At 46.3% G+C, this 13,428-nt stretch overlaps 1 protein-coding gene across 3 annotated transcripts in view; it reads right to left on the bottom strand.

Moving 5' to 3' along the window:
• CALN1 (calneuron 1) overlaps nucleotides 1–13,428 on the bottom strand; it is a 143,900-nt gene that overhangs the window by 98,885 nt on the left and 31,587 nt on the right. For 2 of the 3 annotated variants that reach the window (XM_088530136.1, XM_010222814.2), the window contains exon 2: nucleotides 4,970–5,094. In XM_088530136.1, coding sequence (XP_088386262.1) covers nucleotides 4,970–5,087 — 118 coding nt within the window. In that variant the 5' untranslated portion in view covers nucleotides 5,088–5,094. The remainder of the gene's footprint in view (nucleotides 1–4,969; nucleotides 5,095–13,428) is intronic. The other variant, XM_088530135.1, reaches the window with a different exon arrangement.

Genomic DNA, 13,428 nt, shown 5'->3' with positions numbered 1-13,428 from the left:
GGCAGATGCTGCCAGAGGCAGCCTTATTGCTGCTACATGAGTCAGTCAAGTGACTAACACACCTCCCCTGGGTTTCCTTCCTTCCTTGAGCCTACCCCTTCTCCAGAAATGCCATCTGATTTCACCTGGGACCCGACGATCACCAGTCTCAGGCCACCGCTGCGGCGCAGCCAGTTTGTAGCTGCGGCTGGAGGGAGCCCGACTGCACCCTCCGTGCACAGCAGCGAGATCAAAATCACCAGCAAACAGGTGTCCTCGGGCAACGCAACGCCTGGCAGGAGACACGGGGCGTCCCGCTGCAGCCCCAGCAAGCAAAAGGCTCTTTACTGAGTCCTGATAACAGGAAAGGGACCTGGGATCCAAATCAGCCACAATCCCCATGCTGCATGGGGACTTCTGCTAAATAACACCCCCAGATGAGGCTTCAAGGTCACAGGGCTTTGCAGCAGCAGGGTTCCTCGCTTTCTGGGTCTTGCAGCATCCAAGACACACCACATTTGACATCATATATCACACAGGAGGGTAAATACCGCCCCCTTTTTTTTTTCTTCAGTCAGGGCCAGGCTGGCAATGCTGAGATGTGTCACCCTTGCCTGTTCCTCCTACCATGCACAGACCACGGGCGCTACCAGCTCCCTGCACCAAGCACCCACTGTATCTGGGGACTCTGCGTCTCCACAAACCGCTGCAGCCCTGACACATCCTCAGCCGCTTCTCCCTGCCGGCATTATTGGCATGCAGGAGCCAACTGTTAATTCAAAATCCATATGGGCATCATTTAACCGTGCCCTTTAATTATTTCAAGAGCTGTTTTCCAATACAGTCTTCAGCCGCTCTCTGCTGACTTTCATGCAGGGATCGAGGGGAACAACGACCCAGGGAAGACACCTTCTGCGGGTGACAGGAGGAGGTTGCTGGAGAGAGGCAGCACCTGGGCAGAGCCCATCCCATAGTGCAGTTTATAAACCACAATGACAGGAAGGTCTCCTAGCAGAGGAAGCCCCCAGAGACTCGCTTTGAAGACAACAGCTCCCAAAGCTCCCACATCTAGAGACAATTCACACCATTGCCCTGCTGACATCTCCAGTTTAGACCATCTAAATTTCTCTTAAGAGAAATTTTGGGAATTTCTCTTAGGTTGTCATCCCTTAGGATGCCATCAAGCAGCAGGATTGATGGCTACAACCAGGAAAAAAACCTCCCATCCTAACTAAAACCCTCTGGGTACCACAGGACCTGCCCTGTCCAGGGTGACATGGTCCCATCACTAGGTGCCCATCACAATCACCCCGCTGCAGCACAGCAACACTTGCTCCTGCACGGGCAGGACACCGCTGTTTCCAAGGGAATCTGGGTCATGTAAGGATTTATCATTATGTCTTTCTGGACAAATAACTGCTGCTGCTGCGGTTTGCACTTGGGTTTTCTCTGCAAGGCACTCCGACTAGCACACATTTCACAGGCGCTTCTGCAAAGCCTACTTATAATGCATGTGCCTCCCTTCAGGTGATATTTGTCAGATTCCTACTATGGAAATGTTTTTACCTCCTGACAATACCCTTTAGATAGAGCCTATGGAGGTGGATGACTCAAGCTTGACATGATGATTTCCATCCACCATGTTTTATTAAAAATATTCCTAGCAGAGTGCAATGTGAAGGCAGAGGCTGACTTTAAAAGGAAGGTGGAAACAATCGTGTACGTACAAACAGCACCACAGTTCTGCATCAAGCAGTGATAGCCAGAAAATCCATATGTAAAGCAGTTTGTCCCTGACTCAATTTATACTTTCACACCTAGAAATTGTGGAGCATATGGCAATAATATTCATCCAAGGCCCAATCGTACCTCGTGGTCCCCAAGAGACAGGTTATGGATGGCCTGTCACTTCCAACTCCGTCATTTACTTTGTGTTACAAAGTTAAATATCACCTAATATAGCTTTCTGCAAGTTAATTCCCTTTGTGACCATGACAGTTTCTAAAAACCCGCATGCTACTACGGAGCCACAAATAGCAAAACCACTGCTAGGAAGAGACAAGTGATCAGAGTGACCCGCTCTCTCTCCGGCCTCTCCTCCTTGCTGCCAGTGTAGTATTTAAAGCATGATGGAAAAAAACAGTGTTGAGTTAAAGTCGACAGATGGCTGCTGCAAGTCTGAAAAGTTTTCATAGGAGAAAAATAACGAGTCGGAGAAGAGGCACAGCAGCACCCTCAAAGCGCCGCTCCAGACTGCGCATACTCATCCGAAGCAGAATCTTTCCTGTTTACTTGAAGACGTAAATATTTTCATTTCCTGATCTCCATATTCCCCTGCACGCATCGCCAGCGAGCTTCAAGCAAACACCTTCAGGCAGTATTTGTTGCAGCAAGTGCCCCGTTCTCTTCCACCCGGGCTGCACAGCCTGTTCTTGCTGCGGGATCCGGGAGCCTGCGCCCGCCGAAAGCCTTTGCAGAGCCAACGGTGTCGAGACACACAAAGCGAGATGCAAAAACCCGCTGGAAACACCTGGGCACATGCTGGAGCCTCGCGTGTGCCAGAGCCTCACAGAAAAACCCCACCGACTTCCCAAAAAGAGCTTCAACCCTCAGGGATTTAAGGTATGAGACTGGGGGTCCTCAATATGCAGGAACTCTCTCTGCATCAAAAATCTCACTGCAAAGGGAAACCGAGCAGAATTTGGCTGCCCTTTCCCCATATATATGATTAAATGCAAATATGTTTTTGGCATAGAGCTATCACAGCTCCATATATGAGGAAGCTCCCATATTCTGACATTATCATCACAGGGAAGAGCACCCTGGGCTAATCCACCTTTGATGCAGGAATGCTATTTCTGAATTGGGTTTGTACAGTGAGCACTGCTACCTTAACCCATTACCCAACACCCTGGTGCTTTTCAGTGCTACCAATAAAGCCCAGCGAGACAGTGACTGCTGGTTTAATATTACATATAATTTCTGCTAGGTAGACTGGGCTTTGGTAGTGAGCCCATAGAAATTCATCTTCAAATTCTTACACTTGCTCCAGCACAAGAGCAAATGGATCAATTCGGCACCATTTCTGTGTTTACAGGTGGGAAGAAACGGCCTGAAGTTGAGATCTTGCCTTGCCTAAGAACTGCGGCACATCTCTACAGCAAAGATAGAAAGCTCTTGAAAATAGGCGTTTGCAAAGCAAAAGGCTGCCAAAAAGTATAACTAAATTCTAACCAGAAGCCTGTGTCTAACACCAGAAAAGAAATGGATGATTAGTTAAAGAGCTCTAACTATTCTATTGAAGAACGAGGGGGATACTCTTTGTGAGCAGAGATGAATGAAATCTGCTGCTCTCCAGTTCAATAGCACCGTTATAATAGGGCAGAGAAAACATTAAATGGATGCAGCGCTCACATTAGCGAGCGGCTCAGCCGCTGCCTTCCTAAAAGGCTGCTCCTGTACACCTATTCATCTCATTTGCCGTTAATTAACGGTGGCGATCCACAGCCGCTCGGGTCCTGCTTTCCTCTTTAGGGAAGGCAGGTTTGCTGCTGCTGGCGCCCTCGGATGGAGCATCCGGCTCCCATTGGGTGGGAGAGAGATGCTCAGAGATGGGGACAGCACTGGGGTGGCCCGCAGTGCCTGTCCTTCCCTGCTGGCTTCGTAGTTAGGATGCCACCAGCCCTTCTCCACACAGATATGGCAATGGGAGGCTTCACACCGGGACCACCTTGACAGCGGCGTCACAGCCCTGCTGAACCAGGCTGAACCATTTCACTTGCCAACTCAAGCTTTTGAGAAAAGCTGGTGACCCAGGAAAACTATCAAGAAAAATGGCTCCAAAATCCCTGTGTTTCTGGGATCTGAGCTAAAAGCAATTGCGCATGTTGCATATCTCACCTGTAGCATGTACAATCCATTCTCATTGGAAGGAAGAGAAGTAATAAATGTTCACGGAAAGTCCTGTTCCTACTTACTGTAAGTTAAAATAAAGCTTGCAAAACCAAATCCCAATCATCAGTGTTGAAAAGGTTTGAAAACTGAGGTCTCCTTTACCATACAGCAGGTGAAACAGAGGAAAGAGGGCAGAAATGCTGGCCTTTTTTCTCTTCTGTTTTGCCAAAATGCTTCCAACCTGTCCTGGAAGGGCTGTTTCTACCTAGTACCATTTTCTTGTTTATACACTCATTAACTTCTCTGTCAAGACTGCTGATTATGATCATGGTTTACAAGTGTCCAACTAGGGAATCAAACCAAGAGCTTCAACTTGTTCCTCAGTGTTCAAAGACCAATATTGTCAACAATATTAACTTTTGCTTATAAATGGCCCAGGTGAGCTACAAATCGCCTACAACAGAGACCTCCCCACAGTAAACCAGGCTGGGAGGCTACCCGGCCTAATAGCCTATCTCTGGGGCAAAAGGGACTACTAGCAACTAGCTTCTGGAGAGGAAATCACGGCAGACCCTACGGGCAAGAGCTGTGCCTAATCCAGCTTTACCACCTGCACACCAAATCACTGACCTGGAAGCTCTTTCCACGTTCCTAAGCCACGAGCCACATTCCACATATCTCATTACAGAGAAAAACTTCACTTTCTAAAGCCACAAAGCACATGAGCAACTCACGTAGGAGAATAAGTTCAGCTTTGCAGGTTATAGGAAGAAGCAGAAGACACTATTGAAAATACGACCTCGTCTCTTGCAACTTTTGCCTGTAAAAAGCAGCTATCTTCTTTCAAAAGTTGCCTTATTTCCAGGCAGAAGGACAAAATCCAAGCTTAAAATCAGCCTCCAGGTGTGAACACAACTTTGGTCTGGGGTCTTTTTTGTTCGCAGGCTGCTGAAACATTTCCCTTCCAACACACCTTTTACTCCTCGCTTCACCAGGAAGCTCCCTTTCAGATCACCGCAGGACGAAGCTACCAGTCAAACATGAGCCTTTCCCCATTCCCAACTCCACTTTGGAAAGCTCCGAAGACATCACTCACCATCCAGCTCCTCCACAGAGATATTGGCTAGCTGTTCGCTGTCACTGCCAGCAGAGAGCGACCGGTTCAGATAGTTGCCTTTGTACAACAAGCCAGCTGTTACATGGTGGAATGGCATCTTCTCCCTGGGAACAAGGCAAAAGGGAAGAGAAAGGCTTATTTTAGTTATTTGCCTTTGCTTTTTTTTTCCTCACAGCATAACTGCTTGTCTTAAAAGAGTGGCCGGACAAAAGCTTTCTGCATCCTTGAACAGGGAACACGGGCTGAAGTCAAGTGCATGAGTGATAGATCGCAGTTTTTACTTAGTGTCTAAAACAGGAGCTAAAACAAAACAAGACAAAAAAAAAGATTTAAATGCAGAACAAGATTAGTGGAGACACAACAAAAAAGGCGTCCTAGAAAAATATTCTCTAGAACCAATATTGCAGAGATTTGTGATCGTATAATAAGGACACGGTTTGCAGGAGTCACAGGTGCCAGAAAGAAGATTGTCAAAGTTGTGCAAGGGTCCAGACCCGAAGGGGCTCAGACTCCACTCCTGAGCATCTAAACCCCTTAGACAGTTCAAATGTCCTGCTCAGAGCGTCAGTGCTCAAGGAGGTGCACATCACACTCTCGTGGCCCTTGCTGAAAAAAAGGAAATTCCCATTTTAATTTCATAACTATGACAGCTAAAGAAAAACACTGCTCACTGGGAGACTAGCAGCAAAGTGTTTGCAAACTTAGCAGGTATAAACACCGCAGTCTAGTGAAGGGCAGCCATCTGCACAGACAAGAGTGGAAATTACTGTCAGCATCACTTACACATTGATTTAGGATACACAAGAAAGAGGCAAGTTTGCCAAAGTCAATTGAAATATTAAGAGGAAGATTTGTCATACCCTTGGCTGGTTTCAATCAGCGCAGCCCCATCATAGGCCTATTGCATTTTATGCTATAAATCTGCAGCAGATTTAAATCAACAGAGTCAACAGATCTACGCAGACATCAGCTGAGGATCTGGCCCAGAGCTTCCCCAGAAACTGGAAAGCGGCCAGGACACACTGGGCAGTACAGTTTGGAACAGATCATTAATATAAATTTATATGGCAAATTTGGCAGATCTAATTTATACCAGCAGGGGATATAGCACCTTTAGAAACAAACTCCAAGGACATTCTCACTATGGCCATGCCAGGAGATCAGCTCGCTGTGCCATGAAGAGGTAAGTGCCACCTACTGAGTCATCCTCGGCAACAACAATAAGGATGATCTGGCTTTTACACAGCCATATGTTCTTACCACAGTCAATAAAACAAGTGTATATACACATATTAATTCTATAACAAATGACTTCCTGCCTCATTGAGTAAGAAAAACTTTAATAGACTTGCACAAAGAGCAAAAGTAACCTCGAGACACAGGGAAGAGGAGAAAAGCCATAAGGTTTCGCTCGCATTACTTAGCACATACCTAGAATTTCTTTCGCAGTAATTATGTAAATAAATCCTAATCTTAATTTTAAGTATTTTTATTTGGGAGACAGTTTCTCCAGCAGCACATTAGAAACTGTAAACCAGGTTTTCTTTTTCATTAAGCATATCTGTAATTTCCCAGCACTTAACCAATTAATGCATTTCATTCCAATATGCTGCTCTCCACTACCAAGACAGGTATTTCACCTACCCATAGGAACACACATACCAGATGCCAACTTTGGTGTTACTCTAGGTGCTAACAAGTTGGAATGTGGAAATTTTTCCAGCAGTTTGCATGATCCTCATTAGCTTCCTATCCCACAACACAGGATTCACACAGCAACTGAGCCATGATTTTTATCTGTAATCACATGTGCAATGTAAGAGTCATTGCATTGATCTTCAAAATCCTATTGAAGTAGAAAGAGGTTTAAAACACACTCCTACCAACTCTCACATGAGCTTGCCCTGCAGACCCAGTGTGCCAGGGAGCACCTGGGCTGGAGGATGGAGCAGGAGAGCAGGACGCAGAGGCAGAGCTGGTACCTGCCCGCACCAGGTCCCACAACTAAGGGCAGGCAGCCCCTCGCGGTGGTGGCTGATTTCATCCAGCCTCTGCACACAAGTGTAGCAACAGCAAGTCTTGCATTTCCGCATGCAAAGGTTTATTAAAGCCTTCTCAAAATCCTCTCGCGGAACTTTTGCTTCTACAACCACTTAAAACTCATGACAGGCTTGAAGAACCTGAAATCGGCTCCCACTTGGGATGCAGAAAAGCATTTTAATACAGGAAAGGGGAGAAAATCCCAGACTACACCACAGCAAGAAATCCTGGATTTAATTCCACTGCCTGAATATGACATTTTAAAAATACTCCAGTGTTTTTCAAAGGAAGCCCTGTAGAGCCTTGGGAATTTAGGATGTCTCAGCTTGCTTACAGTTTTAACAAAAGATACTAGGACCAAAACCAGCAGCAGCTCCCAAGCCAGACATCTACACCAGCATGCAGAGCTGCTCTTCAGGAGCATTCAGCAGCTCAAACCTCCTGCAGAAGGAGTCCAAGCTACCAAAATGGAGCTGACACTGGTGGGAGAAAATGGCAAAAACTGAATTTGCTTGCGGGAAAACTAGTAAAAAAAAAAAAAAAAAAAAAAAAAAAAAAAGCAGTAGATTTTGAAACATCAAGAGCTTAAGGAAAATGCATTGGTTAACTGTTGTTCGAGAGACCACGCTCCTTATGCCATATCCCAAGGACTTCACCAGAATGTCCATGCTAGAAACACAGGACCCTTCAGCCTGGCTATGCCTGCTCCTTCCAACGCCAACTTAGACCCTTGGTAAACCCAGCCCATGGGGGAACTGATTGCTCCAGGATGATCCGTTCTCCCCACTCCCTGCGCAGAGGGGAGCCCAAAAGACCAGGTTCTGTCTCCGAAGACCCCAGCAGGTCCCCAAACTCACCGTGGTTGAAGTCAGTCTATAAGCCTGACTTACAGACTGCAGACGGTTTTGTACTTCTTTGGTGCAGCTGATGGGAAGCAGCCCCGAGATGGCCACGTTCCCATGTCGGAGGCTCCCGGGGGCACAGGGTGCCCGATGGTCCCCTCCATTCCAAGGCACTGATTTCATGGCGAGGTGCCCACCCTGGGCAGAAACAGGGAAGATGCCCCAGCTCTTGCCCCATGCAAAAGCCGTGCACTAAACCCCAGCGCTCAGCAGCAACGTTTGCTCCCCATCCCTGAGCAGTCACAACAGGCACATTCTTCACTAGCAAGCTGCAGACTGAAGGAGGTTTTTTTTCAAAGGAACAGTGGGATTTTGAAGTAACAAAATCTCCTTGAATAATATAAAAACATTGACATTTAACCAGAAAACCTCAAACAACCCGTGAACGTGCCTATGGAAATGTTACCATGGTACCTTGCCAAGGTTTCCGTCACCGCGCCAAGCTCACCAGCAGGTTGCAGCCCCCATAACGCCCGGCAGCAGCACTGCCAGCCTCTTTTTGCATTTGAGCACAACCACATTTATGAAATTATAGCATGTTTGTAAGTGATTTGCTATCAGAAGAAGGGTAGTTGTCTGATGCTCACGTGCCTGGGTTCTCTATAGCTTGCTTTCTTCTTCAGCCCTTCTGATGTGTTTTCAGACATGATTGAAAATCCATCTGACTGTTAAACAGGAAGGTTCAGTTTAAGTATCAATGACCGAGATGGAATCAGGATCAATTCATATCGATCCTGGAACTGCCTCGGTAGTTCCTAATTTGGAAAATATTTCTTGCTAACCTCTTTACATGCAGCACAAAGCGATGCCGGGAGCCCTTCCCCATACCACAGCACGTAACACCTCCTGCACTACTGGGGCTTCACGCCTGGCCTCCAGCATCTGCCTCCTCCGTTAGCCGCAGCCTCCGGGGGATCCCAGCTGCCGGGGAGCTGCAGGGCCCTACGCTGCACACCCACCACGGGCCCGGCCACGGGGCCGCGGTCCTCGCACGGACCGGGCAGGAAGGATGTGAGCAGAGACATGGGAACGTGGCAGGGCTGAGCTCTCCCGCAAAACTGCAGGAAACGGGGCAGAGGGCTCGGCTTGAGAGCATGGGAAAACACATCCGCACAGAGACAGAAAAGCACACACCTGCAGCCCAAGAGCACAAGCTTCCTTTTCTGGGGAGACTGGCTCAATACACACACACACAGGCGACAATATAGATAATCCGTGAAGTGACCAAATGATAGGAAAAGCAGAATTGTAAGTTGAAAGTCCCCCAGCTCTGATTTAAAACCCATTTAAAAACACCTCGTGAAGTAAAGTATTGGTGTTAAAGATGTCTTCTATCTGGACTGAGTGACATGAGGATATCTAAGGCAAATAAGAGCAGAGTCTTACGAAAATTTCCTGTTTTCCCCAGAGGTAAAAGATTACCATGGCTTCCTTGGGCAGGATGTGCAATAACTCGCACATTGTAACTGGATCCAAAGGAAAGAGCAGAGCAAACAGACTCCTCCGTATCAACAGAGAAATTCTGAGACCATTTGATCCATCAGTCAGGGGAGTCCTTCCAGAGTCTTCATTGCTATTCTGATACATTTTCTGTTCATTGCTGCCCATGAAAGGGTCACTTTCCTCTGTCCCAAGGAGATAGAAACAAGGAAGGATCGTTGGCAGCCCATGATCTCTGGCACAGAAGCAACTCAGACGGACTAAATCCACACCTCTCTATGTGGAGCCAATGTATTTAAGGGAAGGCAAGTCAAGCATTTTGCTGCAGACACATGTTTTTTGGCAAAATCTTTCTGCTAGGAAGAGCACTGAGTGACTTTGTGCCTTATCACCTGCAATGCTAGCAATAGGTTTGGAGATTTTTTCACTTTGTGCAAAAGCGATTCACCTCAAATTCAATGTGAGACCAAAGGGAAGTCTGAAGGGCCCAAAGAGTCTCATTTTGACATGGGGAAGAGAAGTACATTGAGAGCTCTGTAATGAGGTGTGAGGATCTAAGCTCCTGCAAGAGAAATGCAGAAGTCTCCTTTAATCAGTCTCAACTCAGGTGCATAAAGAGACACGGGAAGGACAGTGCACGCAGGCAGATGGCTTTTTCCAGAGCTACAAAATCAATATAAGTGGATCTTGGAAGGGCGCCTTGGGATCAAGAAATATAAGGTCTGGTACACAGGAAGCCTTAAAAGGAAAACCCTAAAATAGATCCTCGCAGGGAGAGAAATCTATGAGGAAGTTTGTGTTTACCGGCTATTGATACCAATAAAGCTGAATCCCATGAAAGACACAGAGACATATATTTGGGCTATATGTAAACAGATCTATCGCAGGGGGAGCAAGACAAGAACTTTGCCTGCTCCCAGTCCTCCACTGCAGCCCACGCACAACAAACACACCGGATCATTTGGGGAAGCCACGTTTCCTCAGACTGGAATGCAAAGCCAGCGGGCTGTGAGTGCAAATGAGCCCCAAGGCTCCCTCTGAAAGGGCTTTTCTTTTCCTTATGGAAACCAGAGTACTCCCACTCCTGGGAGCAAGGCTGCTCCTCAGAAGCTAGACCCAGCATGTGCACACCCTGCTAAGCGATACTTCCAAAACCAAATCCACCCCAGATTCATTTCACTCCTTTTGTAAGGAGCATTTATTGCAGACAGGAGATCTTTGTCCACTGTGCACACACATGAAGTTCATTTGGCCTGTGGTGGGCAGGTAAAAACTAAAACTGGTCCCATACTGACCAGTTTAGGCCTTGACCCTCCATACCCCTGTGTCCACCCGCGTTTACACACGCAACACACGACAGTCATTCTGCACATAACGATTTGGGGGTTGGACTAGATGGTCTCCAAAGGTCCCTTCCAACCTTAATCACCTGTGATTTATTTGCATAAACCTAAGGAAGTATTACCCTGTTTAAGACAACAACCAAGAAAATGTGAACTATCCCTTTGCTTATAGATACTGGGCTGGGATGTTAGCAATAAAGTTCCCAGTGATCAGCAATGGGCGAAAGGACTTTCCAAGCACTGGGCCATTTTCAGTATTTACAGATGTAACTAGAAAAGAATTGACTTCTCCAAAAGGTAGAAAACAAGACCTGAGTGACAAGCCTAACGGGCACAGTTCCACTCAGGCACTTCATGAGCTAGGAATTTCCAGGTTCGAGGAGTACAAAGCGATCGGAGCTTCAAACACTTTTCTCCTCCACACACTCACACCTTCTCCAGGAAACTTGACAATAAAAACAAGAGGAAGGTCACTTTAAAAGAAACCATCTCGCTAAACAACTGTGAAACTTCAAAACTAGCTTTGAATTCTGCACAGCAGAAAGGAAGCGACGAGGATGCCAGGTCAAGTATAAAACATTCGCCTTCCTTTCTGAATACTGAACATGTGAGAACACAGTAGGACAGTTTTAAGTCATAGCTGTTATTTATTTGTTTATTCTAAGTATGGCCTACACTGATCCTCAGCTTAAGCAGCCAGGAGGAGAAGACTGCAATGACTTGATAGCTCCACATCTCCAGGGCAAGGATCCACGGACGCCTTCCCTCTCCCAACCAGACATACATCTGGCTTTAACCTGTGCAACTAAAGAACCATGATAAGCAACTCTGCAGCATTTCATCCTTTCACACACCTTTCTGTTTTGCAGCCAGCAAGTCCTAGCTTTTTTTGCTTCCTTCTCCTGTTTTCTTCAACAGAACTGCTTTCTGTTATTTCTGCTGCCCCAAACCTCTGGCTGCAGGGGTAGGATTGAGATAAGTTAGTCAAAAGTTTCCATTGTCATATGAACACACAGCTGTCTGCAAATGCAGAGCTAATATTAAAAGGCAAAAAAAAAACTCAACACACAACAGCCATCTCTGAACCTTGCTCTCTTCCCTCCTCAATTTGTCTGAAAACGGGAAAAGTAGTCAGCTAGGAAAAAGGGCTTTTATCCCTCCTGGGGGCTGCAGTCTGCAAACACCAACTGCCCGTTGCCTTCTATAGCTTCAGCTCCTTTGCAAGATTACCAGACCTACAGTGTGCACCAGCCAGGGACTGCAAAAAAGAAAAATAAAATAAAATAAAAAAGACTCTTCCAGGACATGATAGGAGTTTATGAGAGAAGAAATGCAGGCTACTAAAAAGCCCTGGAACCTAAAGGCAAAGCGCTTTCATGGTGGGAAGCTGAGGCTATAAAAATGCAAATTGGAAATTAAGCAAGAGTTTTTAATGGCGAAGGTGATTAACCGTTGGAACAAACTACCCGAACGAGTGATATATTGCTGTCTGGGAGACAAGACCAGATGCCTTGCTGGAGGATATGCTTTAGCCAAGCACAAGTTATTGAGCTTGGAATTGGAGTTAACTGGATGAAATCTAATGGCTTGTGATATATTGTTTTCCAGATTAGATGATCTGACACTCCTCAATGGCCTTAAAAATCAGGAGTCTGTAAATTCATCCCATGGGACTGAGTGGCATCAACACCTAGATAAGACACATGTAGCTGAACAGAGCCGAGGGGCTGTTTTCTCCATTTACTTGCCAGCTCCTTCCGAGGGAGCACAGGATTCTTCCACCTTAGCACTATTTACCTTTTCCCTCCTCAAATGATCCAGTTAATACTGTCAATAGCAGCAAAGATCATCCTGTCTCCACGTGGAGCAGTCGCTGTTCTTTCTGCACCCGCACGCAGCCGGCGTCTTCCCGACAGCCCCTCCTCACGGCAACCCCGTTCCCTATCACTGCTCCGGCGCTTGGGATACGGAGATGGGAGCAGAGTCAACACGGAGCGCGTGCGGCGGAGCAAATCGGGGCACGTCGCAGGGCAAGGGTGCAACAGAGCAGGTCTGCTATCACCTCGTTTGTTCAAACCACTCCAGCAAACACAGTAACAACCCTTCCTGTTTAGATACACAAATATCAGATTTCTCTCCTTCTCAAATACTTAGCTCATTTTTTCCGGAGTGGGAGAACACTGACACAACAAGATAATACAGAACTAATTAATAACATAGCATAATAAGGTCCTCACTGGCAGGAAGAAGAATATATTGCTGAGCTTTTTTGATGATGAGACTATGAAAACTGTAAAGAAGTGTCACTTGTGCATCTTTCATCCCCTCTAATGCACTTCTACCCGTTGCCCTGGTCTGTTCAATGTTTCCTCTTCCCCTAACAACTGCTGAGCGTTTGCTTATCAAGAGTGTCTTGAGGACAGTTTTCTGCACATGCTTCTGTTCGTTTACTCATGTCCAGTTCCCTTCATTTCAAATACATAAATTAGACATGAAGACATTATTTAGAAGTGATTGCTGGCACCCCAGCACACTGAGCCAGCATCCTATTTAAGAAAACAATATACAATGGATTATTCATAACAGACTGAATGCGTCACAGATGAGTAATTATAAACATGAAGTATATCAATAATGACAATTTTTACAGCAGATTTAACAAAGTAGCACACTACAAATAGCCTGTTGGTTGGTGATGTACTATTAATGAAAT

This window comes from Tinamus guttatus, unplaced genomic scaffold (genome assembly GCF_059628265.1).
Source record: "Tinamus guttatus ecotype Peru unplaced genomic scaffold, ASM5962826v1 Tinamus_guttatus_pri_ptg000356l, whole genome shotgun sequence".
In the NCBI taxonomy this organism is placed as follows: Eukaryota; Metazoa; Chordata; class Aves; order Tinamiformes; family Tinamidae; genus Tinamus; species Tinamus guttatus.
This window is presented reverse-complemented; position numbering and strand designations above follow the sequence as displayed.